We start from the raw sequence: 25307 nt of genomic DNA on the forward strand, positions 1-25307 counted from the left end.
TTGGACTTCAAGAAATAATCAAAACATGATTACTTACCGACTGCATCCTGTACAGTTGAGTTGTCGCTGCACGACAAGAACTTGGAGTAAAAGTTGACCATGACGAGTCCGCCATTTTTAGCCAACGCTTGCAGGATGTCGTCCTGGACATTGCGACTCGTGTTGCACAGCTCGTAGGCGGATGAGTGGGAGAATATGACGGGTGCCTCGCTCACCTCCAGAGCATCGCGCATCGTTCCTTTGGAGACGTGTGACAAATCCACCATCATGCCCAGTCGATTCATCTCGCGTATGATTGTCTGCAACGCACAAAAAAAGAGTAGAGGGAAAGAAAGTTCGTTAGTCACAGTGATTAGAAATGTGTGGCTGGGGAGGGGGGGTCTTAAATGGCTTTCGCATCAAAATGCCAATGCCATAAACTAAGCCGCCCATGTCATAAAACATAAGTAATGAGCGGACATTGCGTGAAAAGAGCCAAAAAGGACATCCAAATACAGTTTCATTATGCATGTACTTTTATTTAACCTTTGACTGTCACGATGTCGCTAAGTAAATTGATATTGCTTTCAAAGGATATACTATATATGTGAGTATGTTTCCTTAACTCTCTTTGTCTCGCTGTAATTTGTATTTATGCGCGGATTTATGGTTGCGTCTGTAGTTGTGTGTGCTTGTGTGTGTGCGTGGGCACAGCCTACGTAATTACTAATCTGATGCAAGTTTGTGGAGTTACATTTCGTGGCACAAATTATGAGCAAATTAATTACACTGCGAGAGATTAATTCAAGCCAAGCCGATGAGCTGCTCAATACACAACCTAGAATACACTTGAATATATCTATTCGATGTAATGGAATTCGTGTGGCTTTTGGTCTTAATCCCAGGAACAGCCTGTCTGCTTAAGGTATAATATTGTAGCTGATTGCAAGTCAAGTCTGCAAATTCGATTCAGTAAACAATAATGGAAATAAGCCTCAAGACATAGTTGGTGTATTTAAATTGTGTTAAATAGGTGGTTAAATTATTAATATTTGATTGTTAATATCCGTTATATAAATATAAATACATTCGTACTCGATTTTGATTTAAATATATATAATGAATTTAAATATTGTGAAGAATATTAAATACTAAATACGGTCAAGTTTTTTTATGCTGATTATGATATGTATAAAATGAGCATATTGATAAAAATTACCTTTTAATATTAGTTCGAAAAGTTGTAATTTAGTTTACATTCAAATTTTACAATTGCAATTGAATTTTGATCTTTAATTTCAACATTGACATTTAATTTTGTTCATATTGTGAAATCTGATGTTTTCAAGAATCAATTGAAATTTATATAGTTTACATTGAAATTTCAACATTGAAATTCAATATTGGTTATTTTATGAAATCTGATTTGCAGAATTTAAAAGCTAATTTTTGACTTTCAACATTGACATTTAATTTTGTTCATATATTAAATTTGATGCTTTGAAGAATCAATTGTGATTTATAAAGTTTACATTTCAAATTTCAACCTTAAAATTTAATCTTGGTTATTTTATGAAATCTGATAATGAATTGCACAACTTGAAAGCAGTTTTCACAATTTAAAAGCTCAATTAATTAATTGTGAGCGGCAAAAGAATTTCACGTAGTTTTAAACTTGACACACACCCAATTTATTTATTTAACTGGCTTTACACATTTTTCACAATTTTTGCGAATTCTTTTACAAAAGGTTAACCAACATTTTTTGTGGTCTGCCCGAATGATAACACAATTGGCATTCGTGTTGTGTATTTCATACTATCATATAGAGAGAGGAATTTAACTGTAGCAGAGTTGTCAATTGGATTTGTCAGTGTATTTTATGGGCGATGCCATTTCGGAGATAATTTTTAATTGCAGTTTGCGCCATATAGACGACACAACATAGTAAACATGTATATACACAAATATATATATATATATTTGTATGTTGGTAGTAGAGTCAATAGCTAGGGCGATATATTTAAGTGGAGACAGAGTGTCGAGTGTGTTTATTTGGGACAGACAACGAGGCGGTTGTTGGCCTTAAATTAGCTAACAAATTGCAATTGGCCGAAATGCTCAATTGCCATGATGCTGTTGCCAATGCTGATGCTGATGTCGATTTCGGTGTCGATGCGTTGCCTGTGCACTTAACGGGCGTGGCATTAAAGCCGAGCGTAAACAGAACCAAAACTAATTGGAATCATGCGAATGTGGTTCATTCTCTGTGTGTGTTCCACAAAATGTGTATTAAATGCTTATTGTCGCCTAATTACGTACTCACATTCACATATATACAAATTGTCATGTGGGAGGAGAGTAGTTTGGCTTAAGAGCCGGGGCGTGGTTGAGAGCAAGTTCGACGGGCATTAAATCTTAATTAACGGTGAACACACACAGAACGGCTTATGCAACTGTCAGAGTGTGTGTGTGTGTGTGCAATGAACTATTTACATTACTCGAAAACAGTAAATTAAAATTACCAAATTATTTGGTGATTAATTGCTATGGCCAAATAATTTGCCAAACGTTATTTATATTTATGATATTAAATATGCCGAATGTGCAATTAATTTCACGCCTCGCAGCATAATATACATTTAATTTAACAACAATGACTGCAATCAATACAATGCAATTGCCATTCAGCATGCACATGTACATACATATATTGTATTTAATTTTGTATGTTTATTTATTTATTTCTTCCACAAATAATTGCACATTTAATTGGTGCTATTGCAACGGTGCAACGGGGCGTATACTGCATCAATAAAAATGTATTACAATCAGCTCAAAAGTGAACCTAATTGAACCATTCGCAATGGCTTGTCCGATATACTCGTCGATAACTGTGATTTATCTATATAAGTAGCTGTAAAGCACTCGTTGCAAGGTTATTAAGCCAGATAGATGCGGAGAGAATGGAAGCATTTAAATTGCCGCAAGGCACAAATAATGCGCTATGAATGGCAGCACAATGTGAATCACTGAGATCTCTCTGTGACGAGTGACGAGCAAATTGAGGAACAACTTTCCGCAATGCTCATTAATGTCAGGCTGTCTGCTCTGTCTCTCAGAGAATAGGGAATATGAAACGTTTTGTATCGATATGACTGTCAGCGGGTGGTGTTGCCATCAAATTCAGTCCAGCGGACCAGCGAGCGGACAATATAATGCTGTCATGGCCACACAAAGAGTGGACGTTGTCCATTCTAGCCAACCGACCAACCTTTCATTTGCTTCTCCTACTGTTGCTGCAGCCGTTGTCCATTTATGGCTGCTTTGACGTCCTTTGTTAGCCATTTCAATGGCTTCACCTTCCCACTTCGCTCTCTGCGGGTGACTTTCGCACAGACTACAAAATTGTTATTAATTTTTGAAGGCATCGCATGATTTTGTGTAGATTAGCCACGATTGCAATTTTATTTTATAGCCGTAATTAAATTCAAATTTTTGGTGATAGAGCGAAAAAGAATGCTTCGATATTTGTGTAATATCCAATTAGTGGCACATTGCAAATGCACATTTATTTTCCGGGCACAGATTCGTTGCAAACATAATCGCAGCCAATAACAATAAATCCCCTCGCGTCCTTCTATTTGTCAATTGAATTTAGTTTTGTGCCAAAATTAATTTACAATTTTTGTTTAAATCTGCGCAAAAATTGTGTGCAACACAAATAAATTGCCAAAAGCAAAACAAATGCCAAGTTCCACATAGCATCAAACGAGTTGCCACAAACACAGAGGGAACTGCGAGAGAGGAGGGGGAAAAGTTGGTGGAAGGGCTTGGGAAATGCATGCGAAACTTATACACGTGATGGCATTAACAAAAACTCATTAAAAACTTTAAATTGAAATAAAATAAATTGCATATACATTTATTTATATTTTATTTACTTATAAATGCCCGACTGCATTTTACAATTTCGCGACAATATGCGTTAAACGTATATATGTACATATATATTTGTGTGTGTGTGTGAGGGATGAAGGAGGGAAACAGGACGGGAAAAATTGTGGCAAATTGGTAAAGTGAAAAAGTGAAAAAGTTGCAAGCTCTGACAGGCACAAGCGAAGCAGCACTAATATCTGCAAAAAGCTTTTCAAATTGCATTCAAATATTCAATGGAAATATCAGTTCATAAAAGGCTGACATAAGTTTCTATTTATTGGCAATACGTATGTTTTCTATGGCATATATTTTAGTTAATTGGAGTGCAAACGCAAAACCAATTTGGCCACATGTTTATTATAAATTCCCAATATAATAAACACACACGATATTATTTCAGCTGTTTCTAATGAAGACAAAAATAAAGTAAAAAGAACATATGCGACCACACAAGGAAAATAACGCTTTGTAAAGTTGTGCAAATAAACTGGAAAGTTTTTGGGCAGCTGTGATAATTTTGAATACAAAACACCAATTTATGAAATTTGTATACCATCTACCCATAGGGTTAAAGAGTACTATAACTTTGTGCTTGTCAAGTTAGTTGATTTGGCAAACAATCCAATATGGTATATTTTGTGTCTATGGTATATACATAATTTTAATGATATAATATTAATCAATATACCAAATATAGCCTTCGGTATATTATAGTATTTTTTGCGGTATATACAACAATTAAATCTAGTATATTTTTTGTCTATGGTATACATATGTTTTGAATGATTTAATATTAATCAATATACCAAATATAGCCTTCGGTATATTATAGTATTTTTGTGGTATATACAACAATTCAATCTAGTATATTTTGTGTATATGGTATATGTTTTGAATGTAATACTATATCAATATACCAAATATAGCCTTCGGTATTTAAAATGAGTAGAAAGTTTTTTAAAGTCGAGCACACTCGACTGTAGTTTTCTTACTTTTCAAATTTAATTTCAGAAATATTTAAGCAGTTCAATATTCATTTAATCTGCGGTCTGCGTTCTGCTGTCGCCTTAGTTTTCAATTTCACAAATAACAATTTCATTGTCAGCAAGTTGGTTTAGCATTTTGTGCAAAAAAAAAAAAAAAAATATTAAGAATAATGAGAGCGATATGGAGCGATGGAGGTAGCGAGGGAGCGAGTTTTGTTATCTATCAAGTGCTTACGCAGCATCCAAGCATACACTGAGGATATACAAGACCAATATGCGGATTCGCCTCCAGCAATGACCTAATAAATCCGTTTTATGTCTTGCCTTGGCGCCGCCCTTTCCGACTGCTGCCCCGGAAATGTTGGTGGCTCTTCAGTTTGTGTGGCTGGCACTCTTGGCACTCTCGACTCCAATGCTGACTTTTGTGTCATGCTATTCAGCTGCTGCTCCCACGCGATTCATATTCAAATTCAAATAGTGGGCGTGGTCGCCGACGTCGTTGTGGTCGTGAGCCGTCATTTATTGACTGCGCCATTAGCTGCACTAATGATCCATTCAGAGGCAACTGGAGAAGGAAAAGAAACCCAAAGCGACCCCATATTCAAATTCGCAACGAAGCTAAGGCGGCTGCTGAGAGACTAAGGCAGACTCCAAGTCAGAATCAGAGCCGGAGCCGAGGGCAAAGTGTGCACCAGACACGCACACAAACACAAACACACATTCACATCGGCATTGTCAATATGCTTAATGGATTTTCAAATATTTAAACAGACCGACAACCGACAATCGACAACCTTGCGGTGGCCCGCTTTTCCATTCTTCCTTCCTTGCGGTGGCCCGCTTTTCCATTCTTCCCATTCACATTCGTGTCTGCTTTTCCAGCTGCTTCTGCTGAATGTCCTGCCATTAGCTTAGCTCAGTCTCAGCTTCAGCTTCAGCCTTTCAGTTGCAGTCCAAATGCATTAGGCACATTTACGCATTTCATAAACACAAATAGATCCAATGTAATTTGTGTGATTTGAATTTGGTGTCTGCAATGTCTAATCAATGCCCTTTCACTTAACAAAAGGATTCAATTTGAGTTGGCTTCAATAGCTTCAGCTCAGCAAAATGTGTAAACAATTAGAGAAAAAGTTCATTCGAAGTGAGGCTAATTTCGAAAATGGTTTTCTTCGTTAAATTCGCTTAGTAAATCAAATAATTTTAATGGATTTTGCTTAGCTGACATTCAGTAAATCGATTATTAGTTAAAGTTTTCACTCAAAAAGTGCTCATAAATTGATGAAATTCATTTTGATTATTGATAGAGAAAAACCAATTGCATTGCGGATTGAGCTTTATTTTTTCTCTGTGGCGCTAAATAAATAAGTTTGCGATTTCAGTGGCAATTATCCATCTATTCATCCATCTATCAGTTGCAGCTAACAAGTGATGCCCGCTGGCATTGATTAGCAATCAGACGACGACGTTGCAGTCAACTGCAACTGACTATTTACCTAAGCTCAATTGCAGGGTACACACACACAACAACAAGTGGAAGTGCTTGGTATAAGGAATTCACAAACACGCACACCCATGTTTGCCACTCATAGTTGGTACTCAAACACTCACAATTACACACTCGCAGAGCAGATACGTTTGCTGTTTGCTGTAAGACGTTGTTGCAACTTACAAGTTGCAACTTGCCAAGCTGAAAACGCATTGCGCGCTTGAAATAGCACAAAAATGTTGCCCATTCCCTTTCCCGTTCCTCTTCCCCTTCCGTGCCTCATGTCTGTCAGAGTCTATAATTGAAGCTCTTAGTTGTCGGAACGGATGAACGGAAGAAAGACCCACCGAGGGCAAGGCGTGAGACAGAGGAAAGTGGTGGAGCAACAATCAAATAGCAGAGAAAACTGCAACTGAAATTACAACCCAGGGCATTTGGCAAGGAGTTGCTGCAGCTGTAACTGCAGCTGCAATTGCTTGAAATAAGATATAAGAGCCAACTCGAGAGCAAAGTAAAGCGCGGCAAAAACGCCAAAGCAAAGCAAAGCAAAAGTAACCCAAGCAAAATATGTGCACTCCGTTGCTGCTCTGCACAAATGTTGCTATAAATTGCTTCTAGCCCAGGTGAAATTAATTGGAAAAATATTTCAGCTATTTTAGCTGCTTTCACGCGTTTCCCCCAAAGAAACTTAATTACACTTATATGCAAAGAACTTGTTGCCAGAAATTGCTTTGGCCAAAATTAAAGGTTCAACGTTGCTTTAGTCAATAATCGCTTGCTTCATTATTCAAGTGCCTTCAAACAATTTCGTACTAAATTATGCATACGCCGTGTGTGACACGCGCGCAAATCCAGCGAACCGTCACATGTTTCTCGGCTCCAGCAACACAAACTGTCACTTGACAGTCATTGGCCACACACCTCTAAGAGCGGGCGTCCAACTTCCTGTTTGCCGTTGCCTGTTTGCCATAAGTAAACGACAGTTGACACTTCGTAGTACAACAAACTGGCTGGACAAGGTGGCCAAAAATTAATTCACTTTGTTAACAAGCTGCCACAAGGCACAAGTGGGTCTTAAGAAAAGTAAGCAAGAATGCTTTAACAACGAATTGGTGTTCAATTGTTAAGTTATAGAAGAATTAGAGAGAATACTTTACATATTACAAACAAATAAGAAGATCAGCTTAAAGTTCCTTTATTATTAAAAATTGGCAATAAGTGCTGCTAATTCTTTTTAGCTTGTAAGACGCTCTGGCTCATTGTATTCATTATTTTAATAAAAAACCAATAATAATAATAATAACTAGCATATCAAAAATAACTTTACTGTCTTTGTGCCACGTTCAACAGCATCGATTGCATTCAATATCAATTTCAATAAAATATAAATCGCAGCACATTTTATGCATGTCGGGCGTGCTGTCACGTTTTACGTGACACGCGTTCAGTTCTATGAAAGCCAACGGAATTCGAGGATGTGCAATATTTTTTAAGGAAATTAAATTTCCGTCATGATTTGTCCGATAGGCCATGCAAAGTGAAATATCAATCGTAAATAGGAGTGAAATAAGTACAACGCAATATATTTCTCTTTCCGCCAAATGATAAGGAACTGGCAGCTGGTGGCCACATTGCGCATACGCCGCGTGTAGCTCGCCGTTAGTTAATGCATTTTTCAACTGGAAGTGACTTCGATTAGCTTGCTAAAAAATTCATTAAAAACTTTTAGCGAGCGACAGGCACGAAAGGCAGACAAGCCAACAAAACAGTCAGACAACCTGAGCAGGAGGCCAAAGCTGAAGCCAAAGCTGTAGCTGTCGCTGTCGCTGAAGCCCTCGTAAGCAGCCAAGCTGAATATTTTATAAACTGTCGTTAGTGTGCATGACGCCACGCCTCTGCCTGCGACTCCTCCAGCTCTCAGGTCTCAGCTCTCAGCACACGGCAGCGTTTGCCAGGTCATACAATTTGTTGCAAGAACCGTGGCAAAAAAAAAGCAAAATAACGTGCTGTGAAAAAATGAAAATCTCTCTCTGAGACTGGGACTGAGACTGCAAAATGGCTGCCTCGTGTTGATGGCGACGTCTGCGCCCGCAGGGACAGCAACAACAATGTGCCACAGGCGGAGGCAGAGTGGCAGAAAGACAGCTACAGTAAGTACGTGTGCCTTGCCTCGACTTCGTCTACGACTACGGCCAAAGATGGATGGCCAAATATTTAGTGGGAGGTCAGACAGCTGCAATTGTCAGACTAGTATGTGTGTGTGGCAGGTATGTTAGCTGTTAGCCAGCTGCAAAACTTTGTGCCACACACACGTTACAAAATTACCAATGTGGAAATCAATTTCATCAATTTTCGCTACTCCCAGCGGACGAAATGGTAAGTTCGCTGCATTAGATTAAAGACGAACGGGCGAAAGAGTTCGCAGTGGGATTTTCAAGTCATAGAGTATTGAGCATCAAAAGATTAAATACAAATCTCTATGGTTTCATCTTGGTTGTTGACCATCGATGAGATTTCCTCTTGGTGAAATGGAAGTAGGGATTTTGTAAAGTAAGAATTGAAATTGAAATTGAGTATAGAAATCTGCTTAGTTTCAGCTGTCTATAAAAGCTATTCTACTCAATGTGAACATTATTTCAATAATATTCTAGACTAAACAATAAAGTTCTTTTAAATGATTTTAGTGAAAGAATACAGATTGATTCGAATCATTTTATTAAAATTATTTTCATTATAAAATTCAACAATAATACTTTAAAGAAATAAATATGTGAGCTAACCGCTTGATCGTGATGAATTGATTTTATATAAGGAGCCGTGATTGAGGTTGAGCAGATACAAATCTTTTCAGTTTCACGATTATTTTAATAATATTCTTTTCTCTGATTTAGTATCATAAATTCAGCAATAATTCTTTAAAGAAATAACTATTTGGACTAGTCGCTTAATCGATGTATTTGTTAATGTTTCACCACAAACTTTTGTTTGTGATTCCTTTCATTGAAGTCAGAGCAAGAGTTGGTAAAAGAAAGAAGACGCTTAGACGGATATTCTATTTTGCCAGATGAGTAAATGCGAACGAGTTGAAGTGCTGCTTGGGCAAACATCAAACAAAAATTCATGGCATAAACGACTCGAATTGTGTCTTAAGCTTGACTCAACATGCATTAGTAGCACACAGCGAATAAACAACAAGCCGCTTTGCTCTCATTGTTGTTACACACACGCACACAGTTGTAGACTTTTGTTGTGTTGCTCTGTGTGTTGTATGTTTCAAATGGCAAATACAAAAGCCGTTACACATGTGTCAAGATAATAACCTCTCCCTGAGCCGCAGTCGATGGCTCAGTCTCTGTTGCTGTTGTTGCTGTTGTTGCTGTTGCTGCTGTCGCTGTCTCATTCTTTTCCACTCAGTGCCAGCTTCAATCCCAGTCCCCAGTCGACAGTCGGAGGCAGAGTCAAAGTCAGGCTGAGCTTCAATCTCAGTTCTGCCATGTCTGACGACAGGTGCACAACATTTCCAGTTGAATGTCGGCCAGCTTTTGGGCACAAATGGAGAAAAGAGAGCGAGCGTAGTGTCACATTTTTAGCCCTTTCATACGTGCTCAGACAATGGCAAAAAGGTCAACACTAGTTGGGCATTAGCTGCTGCTTCTGTTGTTTGGGTAGGAGTTGTCGCTTTGGGGTCGTTATGTGTGTGCTTGTGTGTGTGTTGCTATAGTCGAAGAAGACAGCGAGTTTAGAGGCTGTGGGGGATTTGGCCACCCAGCAACGTAGCTAGGCAGCTGTTGTGGCTGCTGCGTTGGCTTAGAGAGTGTGGCGCGTGTTTGTTGGACAGCCGAAAGCTGTGTAAATAGCATTTAAATCCCAGGTATTCTTTGGGTTCGCCTCAGTTAGTCAGTCGGGGCAGCCACACATTTAGCTTGTCAGATATTCGAGTACGAGACAAGGCTTTATATAAATAGAAAGCCAAATGGAATAGGCTTGTATGCCAATACAAATATAGCGGTTGCTGCTGAAGAGCACAGCTTCAAGTTGTCAGCGAAACAGTGAAAAATCAACTGCGCACTTTAAAGATGAAATACAATCAACTCGTTCGTGGTTAGCAGAACCTGTTGCCCTTTAATGTCGCCCCTCTAATGAGTGTTGTGTGTATTTTTATTCTTGTCATCAAAGGTTAGGCTGCCACAGTGGGCACTGTACACAATTTACATATCATGCTTCACAGTATAAGGCGAGCGAGTCTAGTTGCAAAATAGAGAGAAAAAAGGAGGAAGTAAAACAACACGCGTCTACATACATATGCATAAATTTTACGCACAACTGAATTGCGATGCCAAAGGCATGTCTGTGTGTGTGTGAGTGTGAGTGACATGGTGTGAGTGAGTGCGGATGCGGCGCATGTTGTGTGGTTTTTGGATTTTAGCTGGACAGAATGGTGGCATGCAACGATTTGGGTGCGGAAATCTGCACAAAAGAGGCACTGGAACGCGTTCTGAAAACCACACCACAAAAAGGAGGGAAGGTGTGTGGGTGTGGGTGTGGGTGTGGGTGTGTGTAGAGCAGCGGAGCGACAGTTAAACAGACAGGCTGACAGGCGTCGCTGGGCGTGCAAAATTCTGAAATGCCGTCATTAATCTTTATTTGCGCCAACGACGAACGCGTGAATAATTTAGCTACCTAATAATAAATCATTGCAGCCTCTGCATTAGTTCACTGTCGCTCATATACACTCGCACTCGCACTCATGTGTGCTCTGCTATGCGGTGCCTTGGACTCTCTTTATCTCCCAACGGAAGTGCCGAGTAACATGCTTAAATGCTTATCAAATTTAATGCGCTTTCTTACTCCCGCATCTCTCACACACTGTCTGATGAGCATTAATTAATTGCCAGGCCACAATGGAGTCAGCCTACGACAAACTCATAGTCACGAATGAATTTCTTAAAGCAATCTCTTATTGCCCAGCTTTAAGCATGCCAGAAATTTATCCAATTACTAGCACACAGGTAAAACGATTTCTCACTTGCAGGCTATGTGTGCATGCGTAATTTGAAAATGGATGAAATTTAATTTTCCGAAATGAACCAAAAAATTCTGACACACTTGAGCAAACATTGTGCAAAGTTTGGCAAATGAATTGGGTGAGCCCAGCAATGACATCAACTCTACTCGTACATGATATTAAGTATACGCAAAGTATGCTACAATTTTAGTACCGAGAATTGCAGACTACACACATGACGTATACGTAATGCTCACAAAATATTGTATACATGCATACGAAATGACGTGGTTTTTAACTGTTTTTTTGCGCAAACTGATTTAATTGCGATCAAAACTTTTCACACTGAACATTCAACACACAATGAAGCCACAATCAAGCGAAATTTCCATCGTGCGAAATTTGCGCACCGCATTTGATTACAGTTTGGGGGGAGAAAACTATGACCCACAATGTGCTAAATGAGTATAAAAATATACTCAAATGAAATGCGAAAAATGTGTTGGTCACAAGACAATTTTACGGGTTGATGTATTCAACTGCATTTCAACTGCAGCTGACTGAATAGGAATTTTAATTAAACTATACAACTGCCTGACAAATTATTGCTTAAAAATTCCCCAAGCTGCTGACCAGGTGCACAAGATGTCAGCCTGCCTGGATGTCTGGATGTTTTCCTGTTTTTGGCACTTGCCGTCATGGCAAATGTGTTGGACAGAAAATGCAATAAAATATTCAAATGCCCAATCAATAAACGGCACACAAATTTTGTTATACAGCAATTTGTGCTACAGAAACTTTTACTCTGTTGCACTTTTTGGTTTTACCTATAATATTTTATCGAAGTTTCAACGGGTAATGAAAAAAGGAAAGAAATTGTATTAAAGAAATATAATAATATAATCAAAATTAATTAAATAAGATATGTACAATCAAATAACGATTTATTTTTGAAATAGAATTGCATTTTGCTTGGCGAGAATTTGTAGTGATTTTCTTAGGATATAACATAGTCCATAATACCGCACATGTTTATTTCGTTTTTATTTTGTATTTTGAATTGGTTATCTTGAATGCTTGCAGCTCGTTTCAGTTGCAGTTGCAGTTGCTGTTGCATTGCGGTCAATTGCAGTGTCAAACTTGCAAATATTTTCAATTAAATGCGTTTACCATTTTCCCTCCTACTCCACGTCTTCTCTTTTCTCTGTCGTGTGCATTTTCGATTTTTGCTGCACTTTTGTCTCGATTTAATTGTGTATGCAGAATATGCAGAGGCGTTTATGTGTGCCGCACACATACATACAGACACATAAACATGCAACAAAATGGGGCGTATAACAGGTGGGCATCAATTTGCACCGATCGACGTTTAAATGCTGACATTTTTTGGGAATTTACATAACAAAAACGTAATCATTTTGTAATTCCCATAGATGACCGTAATGCTCACACTCAGCTATGCATTTAAATTGCAAATAAATATTTGCTTATTTTGCTGAGTATTTCACCTGAAAGGAATTTCGAAGTCTTTTACAAAAAGATGGCGAAAGTTACTCGCATTTGTTGCAATTAAATGAAATTGTTGCTCGCTTAGTTTCTAATTCTTTGCATCGATTAAAATATTTGTAAAAATGCCTGCCACAAAAGGTAACAAACATTTCAAAGTGGATATCAAAAATATTTTAAATATTTTGTTTCTTTTCAACTATTGCATTTGTATTGTTCCGATTGATTCAAGTTTAATTCAATTATTCAAGGTATAAATATAAAAATGAAAATATTCTTTTTAAGATTTACATTTTCATTGCTTTGATTGATTCAAGTTTAATTCGGTGGCATTTAAAATGTTGCCAACAGTTGTAGAACAAACTGTGATTGAGAGCAAAGCTTTCGCATATCAATCTTGCAGCTTGTCACTCGATTCACAACTTTCTAAAGAAGTGGAAGCTGGAATTATATGTAAGTTGTGTGTTGTGTGTGTGTGTGTGTATTGCGACGACTTCTCTCGTGTACATTAGTCAGAGCCTGCTGTCAGGCTGCACTATCAATCATGGTAATCAGAGTCGTACATTGTATATTACATGAGTGGGAAATGGCAACACCTGAATCACCCACTTAATTAAATTTACTTTGCTTTCGTAGCTGTCGAGGCATGAGTCTTAAATTGCCACAGTTGATATTGCTGTGGCTGTTATTGCTGTTGTTGTTATTGCTACCTTTTGTATCACATATCAAAGCACTCTGGATTTTAATTGAACATTATTGTATTTTGCAATATGCTAAAGTTGCCCAAACAGTCTCTTCAGTGCCATCATTTCCACTGCATAATTATATTACCATTGTCATGAGGCTTATCAATTATGCTGAAGAGGTATCAGCAGTTGAAACATGGTAGAGACAAGGGCAGCGGGGGAAGGGGAATGAGTTTCTATTGTCAAATAATATGCATAAATGCTATTAAATTATTTCTGGTAAATGGTTATTTGTATATTCGATATTTAATGAAGTGTATTTGGCAACATTACAAGAGTCTCTCATATTCCTCTAACCAATCGAGACACATGAAGTGGAGGGGGCAGAGAGAGGAGGGAGAGGGAGTGATTTCTGTGTGTGGTCAATTTATGCTCTGGAGTGTTGTGAATGTTTCTAATTGCACAGTTCGGTTTGTTTGGTCAAGGACGAGACCATTAACAATATAATTTGTGAGAGGAAATTTAATAAGTTTGATATCAAATATGGATTTTTGTGGTTTGCTGTGTGCGGTGACTAAAATTAATGAACAATATACCATAGTTGAGCAAAATATGGCGAATAGTTGCAATTTCAAAAGTAGCGATAAATTTTATAATGAAAATTTATGGATATGAAATCAAATAGAATTGATAATTTAATACACTGCATTTGGCTAATAATTAATCGCAATATTCCACTTCAATATTCAGCTGTGTACAAGTTGAGTGTAAGAATAATTGAGAGCAATCAATCAATTCGGTCAAGACAATAGAGAGAAGAAGACTATACACAAATGTGTAAAATGCAATTTAATATTCTGGCCTTTTAGTGAAGTAGTGCAGAGGAGTCTATAAATTATTGAAATCTGATTTTATTACCTGGGTGCATTCGGTTTGTTGCTGTCATATGTTTAATTTATGCAGGATATTTGGACAAATAATTGTAAATCAACAATTATAATCAAATATTTATTGATTTGGCTAATGGCATACGCTACTGACAAAGCGCCAGCTGCGGCAATAACAACAACAACAACAACACTAAAAACTGCCAACTAATTATGTAATGCAATTGCAGCACCACGCACCACACGCACACACACACACACACTCACATAGACAGATGCACGTGCACCACAAAACATGGCGGCTTCAAAAATTGCAGCTGTAGCCAGCAGCGCATAATTAAATTATAAACCTTTTGTTTTTTGCTCTGCTCTTGTCAGCTGGCCTAGAGAACGAAAGGGGGAGAGAGGGGGAGAGGTGAAGGGGTAGCCACATAAGCGCTGCTAAGCTGAAAAATATTTAATTAAATATTAAACTATAATTTTGTTATAAAACGCATAAAGTTTCAAGTTGCCAGAGCTGTTGAAGCAGCGGAGCTCACAAAAATTGTTAATGACATTTAACCATGGAAGTGACGCAGGGAAAGCGGGTCGTGGGCAAGGGCAAGAGGCGTGGCATTGTCAAAACTTTTTCACTAGCTGCATAAAACTTTACGTGGCTTAGCTTGTCTATATGTACAACGTATGTGTGTGTGTGTATGTGTATGTGTATGTTGTAAAATGCACAAAAGCATAATTAAATACATAATGAACAAGGCAACAATATGAACACACACACATACATACACACACACACAGGCAGACCGCGCTCATATCTCACAATTTTGTAGCGTAGTGTAAAAGGCTCTATAAAATTTGTCGAGCTGTTTATTTGTGTATAGCTCATTATAACTCGCAGCAACAACAACAACTGCTTTTTCATGCATTTCGTTTTAAATTAGTTCCATGAAATTGTGCATAGAGTGACTTCTTTTTTCTTTTTGCTGTTAGTTGTTTAAATGAAACTGTGAAAAAAATGCATTTGTGTGGCTTTCATATGAAAATGATTAAAACTTATTAGTTGGAATTGCTTTACATAAAACTTGCTCGGTTGCATCAGTAGCGTTAATTAGATTGACTGAAATGTGGTATAAAAACATGTGTGGAGTTAAAAGTTCAACGCAAATAACATGTATGTTATCTGAGACACTTTGACAACCTCTTTTTAAAAGCAAAAGCTTTGATCTAGCACGCGATTTAATTAACTAAGTGATGTGTAAAACAAGAAATACTTCGACAGTTAAATAAGAAACAAATCTCTTATTCACTAGTAATTAAACAATTAACAATTTCCTTATTAAATGTAGATTTGAGTAGCTAAATTAATTGCATATTCATATTATAATTTGCTTTTAATGAGTAATTTGATGTGAAATATTCACTAAATTAACACTTTAATGTGAATGCACTTGGAAATATAATATGTTATATACAAATATAAGACTGTCTTCGTGCTCTTGTGTGTGAGTTGAGAGCGTGTTTTATTGTCTTGCATGTGGAAAGTAGAGCTCAATTGGAGAAACGGACAGTCTGAAGTTGTTAGCACACATGTTTACAATAAACCAAGGCAGTCAACTTGAGAGCCAGCAAACCAAATGGCAGCTGTGCAGCCTCGACATGACGTACACCCACACATACGCACACATACACATATAGAAAGCAAAGACAATGCGCGTCAAATAGCACACATAGAAGACCCACACAGACACACACAATACATTCTGGTTGTATGGTTGGAACCGCATGAGGAAAGTCAGTCACTTAGTCACTTAGTCAAACGGCCGCTCGTTTCAATTTGTCAGTCATCAGCAGTGCCAAGTGCACTGTGTGTGTGTGTGTGTGTGTGCTATTTGTATTGTGTGCATGTCAAAGTCGTCGTGTTAACATTAATTAAATCTATAGTCTCGCTTGGCATTTACTATTGTCCTTGCCTCTACTCCGCCTTGACTCTCTCTCTATCCTAGACTCTTGCTCGTCTCTCTCTCTCTCTCTCTCTCTCTTCCTCTCAGTTATATATTGGTTTTGATTCGAATTTTTCAGTCTTGCACTCTGCATGCTGCCATTGAGCATACTTCGACAGGCATTTGTCAAACTAATTAAACTTGAACATATGCTCACTGCGTAAATATTTGTTTCGATTGAAATTTAACAAGCGCCCAAATGTATGCAATAGAAAATTGAATAACTTCCAGTGTGTACCATAATTACTTATTAAACCAGGCAGAAATGTGGAATAACAATAACAAGTTAGTTTTGTAGTTAAGGCATCAATTATTAAGTGTTGAAAGAAAGAGCATTGATTAACTGTTATTAGAAACAATAAGTTATTCTATTTTTATATATCCGCTACCAGGGTAGAAGGGTATAATGACTTTGTGCCATCAGAAATACTTGTGAATGACTCATTACAGCTTAAGCAATCGGGTCTTAGTTGTTTTGGCTGACAGTCTGGTATATTTTCACCTCTATGGTATATTTTCAATATAGTACTTTATCAATATATCAATATAACATTCGCTATATTTGTAGTATTTTTGTGATATTCGGCACTGTTTTGCTTCACAGTTGAGCACACTCTGCTGTTGTTTTTTTTCTTGTTTACCTAAGAATATAATCTAATAATAATGTATTAAGAAAATACCGCAACTCTCTCCATTTTTTATTTGCAACTTAAAGGCGTAAACTGACCTTTTTTATTTTCAAGGTTGGTATGTGTTTTGCATATCTCTGGTTTTTAATTTGTATTTTAATGCTTTGATCCAATTTCTGCCCACGCAGCACAAATGAGTATCATAAGGCGAAATCGCACCTTTGATCTATGACTCAGGATTTTGTTTTTTCTTTGGGTTTCTGTGTGCTGCGCAACGCGAATCTCGTGCACTTGGCCCGGCTTTGACTTTGCGTGTAGCTCTCAGCCAGTCTGGTAAATAAATACTTAATTAAAATGTGTGGGCGCTCAAAAGTATGCTATGCCCCTGAAGGCAACAGGCAACAGAATCTGAAGCAGCGATTGCGCGCTGCGCCGCACAAAAGGCATTTGTTTAATTATTTAAATTTAATTTCATGTCATATCAAATTAGTGCCACTCGTTTTCATCCCAAGCACGTGAAACATGGAAACTGTGACACGTGTGTGTTTTGAACTCTTTTTTTCCATTATGTGCCCCTTAGCTTGCTTTGGCTTGTTGTCGCTGGCGTAAATAAATGTCATAATGTTTATACATTTCCTCCACATTCGCCATCTCATTCTCATTCACATTCCACATTATTATAATTATTATTGTGCATAATTCGTCGGCTGCCTGTTAATGTTAATGACATCGTGACATAGTGGACAAGGTGGAGTGTGAGGCAGAGGTCAGGTCAGGCTAAATGCGTGACTGAAGTGTGTGCATAAAGGTGTGTAATAGACGTGTGCATGCCAGGCTTCAATTGCACTCACACACACACACACACACAAATACACACACTCACTTGTGCAGCCTCTCATAACACACTCGCTAAACTCACGTAGACGTTGCATAATTGAATTAGCCAAACAACGCAGCCGGCGGCCATGCAACAAAGTGCCTCAAACAAAGGCTAATAATGCAATGTGAATGGCAGGCCAAAAGGAATGCGAAGGGTGCAGGGCAATTGTGTATATGAGGGTGTATGAAATTGTGTATGCAATAGTCATGGGAAATGCCTCCTGCCACATTGGGGAAATGAACAATAAGTACGTATAGTTTAGCTCCTTCTCTTTCAATCCCCTCTCTCTCTCTCTCTCTCTCTCTCTCTGATTCTCACTGTGTTTGCACAATGCGAGACTTCAGTTGAAAATTCCTGGGGGAAAATGTGTAAACAGTGTGTAATTGGTGTAAGATTACACACCGTTCATGGCTAGCTAACTAAGCTTTGCCAGACTGTGTTTTTTCTAAACAGAAAAGGTTTATATATTGAAGCCACAATGTAAAGGCTAGGCTTAGATTTTAAACAACTAATTTAAAAAAGTATAAAACAGTTTTTCAACACATTTTTGTTAACTATTCTTTAACATTTTCAACTATACCCGTATTTATAACCATAAATAAGTAGAGCTTAACAATTTGTATCTGAATTTATAAAAATCTACTCGCCAATATGTTTTTTATACCCGCCACCCCTTGGGGTAGAAGGGTATTATAACTTTGTGCGCTTAGGAAATGTATGTTTGTAAAAGCCAAAAGAAGGAATCTCTGACCCTATAAACTACATTTTTTCTTGATTAACGTCAACACCCAAGGCAATTTAGCCTTATTCGACTGTCTGTATGAACACCATAAGAAATAGAGACAACAATAATAATAAAACTACTAGTCTTAGTTGCCTTTGCTGACAATATGGTATATTTTTAATGTACTATATCAATATATCAAATTAATCCTTAGACATATTTTTGTGGTATATTGATTTGATATATTTTAAAATTAATACCGCACTGTTGTGCTTTTATTCCAAATTGGGTGCCAGGTATCTCACAGTCGAGCACACTTCACTGTACTTTTCTTACTTGTTTTATGATATTTTAAACTTTTACCATCGTTTTTCAATTTTGCATGTAATCTAAATTAATTAAATGATTTATTCAATGCATTTGTCAAATTTGCAAAATATTATGTTTAGGTAAACATGGACACAACATAAACCAAAGCACACACATATAGATAAATCACACGCATACACACACACATACACGCACACTTACTTCGGCAATGGGCAATTAAAAATATGTGATTTAGTTTTATGACCATGTTGAGCTTACAATGCCATCAATTTTCATATGCCCCCCCCAAAATTAATTGCCACTGACTTTTTAATTAACTTAAACTAAAAAGAGCGCCTAAAAACCAAACAGTGACTAATTTGTATCCCCAGTCTCCCTCCCACTGTTCAATTTGCCATAATACTTCTCATATTTTACCGCCTCTTATGGCCATAGGAATTAATTTGCCACGCGCATGTTTTGTATTAATAGCTCATAAATAAATTTTCCAAAAAAAATGTCGAAAGACACGGCGGGCGGAAGGAGAAGGGGAAAGCAAAACGTATTGCTCTATTTGTTCGTTTTGCATTTGGCTAAAAATTTAAGCATGCCGCTTGGCAACAAAAACACAATGGCAATTTTTACTCGCCACATGAGCTAAGCGCAAAATCAAAACAAAACACGAAAACAGAAAAAACAACAACAATATAGGAAATAATCAAAATATGCGAAACTTTCTCAGCTGCCTTAAATCAGTTTAACCAGTTTTTACCCAATTTTACCCAATTTTGCCAAATTTCCATCCTCTATTCAATTTAGTTTGGATATGATGAACACTGCGTATACTTGATGGAGTTTAAACTAACCGAAATTATACTGTATTATTTAGTGAACTGAAAATGTATTCTTAGGGTATCATTTAGTTGTTCTCTTCTGCACTTTTCGATTTGTTTTTCGCGTAGTTTTGCTGATGTCATGGCGAGCGCTCAAGTTTTACTATTATTGCTCTGGCCGTTGTTATTATTGTTGTTGGCTTTTATTGCTCGCTAAAGCCAAAGCCAAAGAGCTGTGCTGTCATTTATCGATTTTATAGCGGCCACACCTTTAGTGCACCCCCATCCCCAACTCTACCTCTTTTCACTTTTCCCCCATTTCCATTTCACACTCTCCCCCACATTCGATGGACGCATCCATCACTTTATTGCCAAGCGATATCTCTATATACATAAATGGAGGCCTCTGTTTGATTTGTACGCATTAAACTGTAATCTGGTCAAGGTTTTTATCGAATCGCGATTATTTGTGGGAAGCATCTTGTTTTGTTTATCATCATCTCATGTGGCTTTACTTAACGCTATGTACGTACGCTTTTCAATTTGCCCATCGCAAAATATATATTTTCCATTAATGCGCAAAAAATATTTTGATTGATTTTTTGTGTTTTTCTTTTTATCTGTCTCCGTTGTTGTTGTTGGCGGTGGCTTCATGACTCAGCCTGCGGAATGCAAGATCAAAAGATGTGTAAAGGCGGCCTGCCAAATGGATCTGTGCTATGGCATTGTAAGTAATTCGCATGGGGATATACGACTTTCGTATAAATACACAAAATGATTATGGCATGACTTCGGGGAAATCTCTGTGTGAATGCAGTCAAAATGCAGTTGCCGGAAGTAAAAAGTGTGCACACAGTATTTACATACAATGTAAATATAGTCCACTGTTTGCAGTCATTTCATTTTTAAATTTAAATTTGTTTAGAATCAAGTTTAGAAACGAATAGAAAAATTATACTGAGTGCTTAAAGAATTAATAGTTTTCTGACTTATAGAAAAGTAAGAAAACTAGATACATTCTCAAATGTTTTGTTTCGTCTTCGATCCAATTAACTTTTCGCTTGCTTTGCTTCGCATCATAAATCATTCAGTTTCTTTAGGAATTTGCTAAATTTAAACCCTTCCCAAGAGTCTGTTGACAAATAAAACACAAATCAATTAGTTTTTCGGTTTTGTTTTTTTTTTTCTTTAGTTTTTGTTTGGTTTTCGTTTTGTAACCTACTCCAATGTATCGTACGGAATCGATCCAAAATTCATATGCAGATTTATTCACATTTAAAAAAATAAATTCAATACATTTACAAGAATATATATGTATGTATATAAATATAGATATTGTTGTATGAGTGTGTCAGTGTGTGTTTGTATTATATGCACTTGAATTGTTAGACAAATATGCAGAAATGCGAAAATATACAATTTTATACTTATGTATAACAGATACAGAAGTGTGTGTGTGATGAGTGTGTGTGTGTGTGTGTGTGTATAAATTGTTTATAAAAAAAACAAATAGTTCGTATCGAGTTTGGTTTGTTTCGGTCTTTGGTCTAAGTAACATGAATAAAAAATACAATTATCAACAGCGTTTTTTAAAGTGGTCGACGACTTTTTTTTCATTATACAGAAACATAACATTCATAATAAATATATTTCCATTTTTTGTTTTTGTCATATATATAGTAATATTATCATATAGTAATAGTTAGATATATATCAACAATTTTTGTATAAGGTAGCAAGTTTTTAAGAGTTAACGTACACATAAGTATATCATATATATATATATTTATATCGTAAACATAATCATACAGTTTTTTGTTTCTTCATTCGTAGTTTTAAAAGTTAAGAGTTTCATATGTATATATAATAAGTATATAATAACAACAACAATTAGGGCATTCGACATGGCACATAGTACAGTTCAGATTCAGTTACAGATCAATAATCATACATCTATAGTATATATCTAAAAATCTCTATGATCCAACTCCAATTGTTGGATCTACAAAAATCGGTTTCGGAAATTGCATTTCCACAAATTGTGTGTGTGTTTGTGTGTGTGTGTTTGTGCACAACAAAAATACTCAGTATTATTGCTTTAAGGCTGTGCCTGTGTGTGTGTGTGCCAAGCCCTTCTTCTCAGCCCTCTCAGCTCTACAGTTCCATAGATGTATAGGCATCAAAAGTGGACCACTTGGACATACTAAAATGTTTGTTAACCATAAAGCAGTCGTCGAAATGGGAAATGGGAATTTCCTCAATGGACTGCATTTCGACTGCAAAAACAACAAATCAAAATCAAAAATCAAACAATCAATCCTGCTCAATCCTTTTTGTTGAGAAAGTGGAGAACGTAGTGGAGCACGAGATCGTAGCAGTACTTGTACTCGGTCATATTCTCGACGAGCTGTGGACGGTGTCGCCGGACGGTCTTGACCGCCTGAAAGACATCGACTTCGCCGTGCTGTATGACCTGCTCGATGCACGCGTTTGCCGCACAATAAACGCCGGCACGACTGCGACCATCGGGCGAGACAACACAGACGGGTCCATAGTCGACCTTGTTGCGCCAGATCTCGACCATATTCATTAGATACACCAGCGAATTGGTTGAGCTTGGCACCTTATGCCCCATCGGCCAGCATGTCAGCTGAAAGAGCTGCACCGTTCGTGTCGGTGCCTTGACGCCCGCCATCATTTCCGTTAGCGAGACGATCTTCTTATTGATCTTGAATTCCCATTGCTTGATGTTCGTATAGCTCTTGGACATCACATAGTGTACACTAAACACGGGACCATATTTCTCCATTTTCGACTTGTTCGGCCAGAACGATGGATACTGCTGCGACTGCGACGGGGGCTGACACAACACGACAACGGCGGAGCATTCGTGATCATAGACCAGGGACCAGAATTCACCGAGCGTATGCTTCATGGGCCACTCGGTGACGATGTATTCGCGTGGCTTCGTATAGCCATCGACAAACACCGAATTGATGTAGTCGGTGAAGGCGTTGCCCTGGAAACTGGTCAGATACGGTCGGAAATTGTCGGGCGGCACGCAGAGGACATCGCGATTCTTTTCGCGATTATCGGCTCGATGTCCGCCCGCACAATCGCCGATGGTGAAACGCGGCGTCTGCTTGCAGATCTGATCGTATTCGGCTTGGTATTCGTTCATCTTGGTGCCCGAATTGCGACGCGCCTTCGCCTTGAGGCGATCGGAGAGTTCGGAGACGGGAAACCAGGTCTTGCCGCATATGATGTGCTCCTCGAGTGTGTCGTAAATGAACTTGTATTGATCCACATTCTCGACGAGTCCTTTGCGCGATTGCCGCAACTTCTTGAGGTAGCCGAAAACGTTGAAGGATTCCTCCTCCTCGGCCAGCTCCAAGTTGGCATCGATGGACATGTAGACACCGGAACGACCGCCACCATCACTGCAATGCACTAGAATCGGGCCACGCATATCCACATCATCCTCGTCCTTGATAATGTTGCCCACAACCAGACGGACGCGACGCCGAAACTCGAGCAGCGCATTCGAAAAGGGACACGAATGAGAATACCATTCGGTGTAGTGAAACTGCAGGATCAAACGTTCATCGGTCACTTCGCCCTGTTCGCCCTTCTTGTACAGCCGAAAGGTGCGTATGTGAAAGTTGGCCAACTGCTCTTCCCGCACAATATTAATGTGTATGTCGCCATAGGTCTCATGCACCTCCATGTTGGGTGGCCAGTACTGTACACACATCACTTTGGCGAAATCAAAGGTCTTCGTTAGCATCACAATGGCACTGATGTTCTCCTGCCACACCATGCGCCAATAGGCGTTGACAGTCTCCTCGACGGGACCTTGGGTCACAATGTATGCATTGGGTTTGAGCAGACTGTCCACGTAGGAGGCATTCACATAGTCGGAGTCGGCGACACCCGTTAGCTTCTGTAGGACAACACGATTGTAATCATATGGAATGCACTTGGGATTCTGATTCTTCTCCTGATTGTTCTTCTTCATCGCATGCCGACAAGTGTTTGTCTCCACCTTGGCTGCCGTTTGAAACTCCAGCTTGTAGAGCACCGGGAATTTGCGTCGCAGATCGCATAGCTTTAGAAAATGCCGCACATCGATGGGTCCATTGGGTATGGTCTTCGAGAGGGAATTGTTCTCGTCCCTCGCCTCGAGTTTGATCCGTTCAAAGGAGAGCAGACCGCTGTTGAGCATGCTCAGCTTGATGGTGTTCGGTATGGAGACGATGGCGCGACTTTTTCGCTGTTGTCGCTCCACGTCATCGTAGCGTGCAGATGACCTCGACCTGTGTTTGTTGCCCTGCTTTGTGGCACCACCGCCGCCACCGCCACCGCCACCGCCACCGCCACCGCCACTCGCACTGCCATTGCCAGCTGTTGTTGTGGCTGCTGTCATGTTGTTGCTGTTGCTGTTGCCGTTCTCTGCCACTGCCACTGCCTCTGCCTCGGTCTCTGCCTCTGTCGTCGTCGCTGCTGCTGCTGCTGCCGCTGCCGCCGACTCAGTCGACGCTGCTGCTGCCGCAAGTTGCTGCTGTGTTGTCATCATCAATCACAGGGGAGGAGTGAGGGAGTGTGTGTATGGAATGTGTGTGTGTGTGTGTGTTTGTGCGAGAGTGTGCGTGAGGTGTGCGTTGTTTCGTGCGTTGCGTATATATGTATATAGTATAGTAGGAGGAGGAAGTAACCGATTAGTATTTGTTCACTTGGCTCAGCATTTTGCTCTGGGATTAGTATTTTTCTTTTTTTTGCATTGCATATGGTTTTGTGCTGTTTGTTGTTATTGCTGTTGTTGTTGTTGCTTTGCTTTTTGTTATTCTTGTTAGTAATTTAATTCTGTGTATTTTGTTCACCTTTTGTATGCGACGCGCTAAACGGAATTCGTTATAAATATATAATGCACACGAACTTTTCTGTTTTTGTCTTGGCTAATTTTCATGTGTCGTGTATATTTTCTTTTTTTTTTTTCCTCTATTTTGTTGGTCGATTCGCTATATGTTTTGTTGTTGCTGTTGTTGTTGTTCGGATTCTCTATTTGCTGTGTGCCTTTCGTGTATCGCTTTTCTTCACTTCACTACACGACTGCTGGCTGACTGGCGTGTGTTTTCCTTTTGTCTCTACCATTTGCAGCTGACTGCCTCGTTGGGGCGAATTTCGATTGCGACTGTCCGAACATTGGGCGATGTTTTGCGCTTTCACCTCTACACACAGAACCGACCAACACCGAGAGCGAGAGAACTGGAGATTGAGAGAGACACCAAGAGCGAGAGCACAGTGCCTGGCAACATTTTCACCATGGCCCATGTGACTGGCGCTTCGTGGGTGCGTGACGGGTATTTTTAGCGATGCGGGTGGAACGGAACGTTAACACTAAACAGTGGCATGAAATGCATTTGAAAAGAGTGCAATATGAATAAGCACGTAGGATATT

The 25307-nt window shown here is 38.7% G+C and overlaps 2 protein-coding genes across 4 annotated transcripts in view; both read right to left on the reverse strand.

Annotated features, from left to right (window-relative positions):
• LOC117565553 (uncharacterized) overlaps positions 1 to 25307 on the reverse strand; it is a 60354-nt gene that overhangs the window by 4562 nt on the left and 30485 nt on the right. The window contains exon 8 of the mRNA XM_034244718.2: positions 38 to 299. Coding sequence (XP_034100609.1) covers positions 38 to 299 — 262 coding nt within the window. The remainder of the gene's footprint in view (positions 1 to 37; positions 300 to 25307) is intronic.
• Positions 21031 to 25065, reverse strand: LOC117565554 (receptor-type tyrosine-protein phosphatase kappa). 3 transcript variants are annotated; one of them, XM_052003101.1, is made up of 2 exons: positions 24730 to 25064; positions 21031 to 24407 (listed from the first exon to the last, which is right to left on the reverse strand). In XM_052003101.1, exon 2 carries the CDS (start codon positions 24273 to 24275, stop codon positions 22173 to 22175), a length of 2103 nt encoding a protein of 700 aa, XP_051859061.1. In that variant the 5' UTR covers positions 24276 to 24407; positions 24730 to 25064; the 3' UTR covers positions 21031 to 22172. The 3 variants fall into 3 exon arrangements, with proteins under 3 accessions (XP_051859061.1, XP_051859060.1, XP_034100611.2); XM_052003100.1 differs by having other exon boundaries at positions 21031 to 24410; XM_034244720.2 differs by having other exon boundaries at positions 21031 to 25065.

This window comes from Drosophila albomicans, chromosome 2L, assembly GCF_009650485.2.
Source record: "Drosophila albomicans strain 15112-1751.03 chromosome 2L, ASM965048v2, whole genome shotgun sequence".
Taxonomy (NCBI): domain Eukaryota; kingdom Metazoa; phylum Arthropoda; class Insecta; order Diptera; family Drosophilidae; genus Drosophila; species Drosophila albomicans.

What these genes read in the sequence shown, in the direction of transcription:
- LOC117565554 (XM_034244720.2), bottom strand. Translation starts at nt 24,425, where the DNA reads ATGATGACAACACAGCAGCAACTTGCGGCAGCAGCAGCGTCGACTGAG.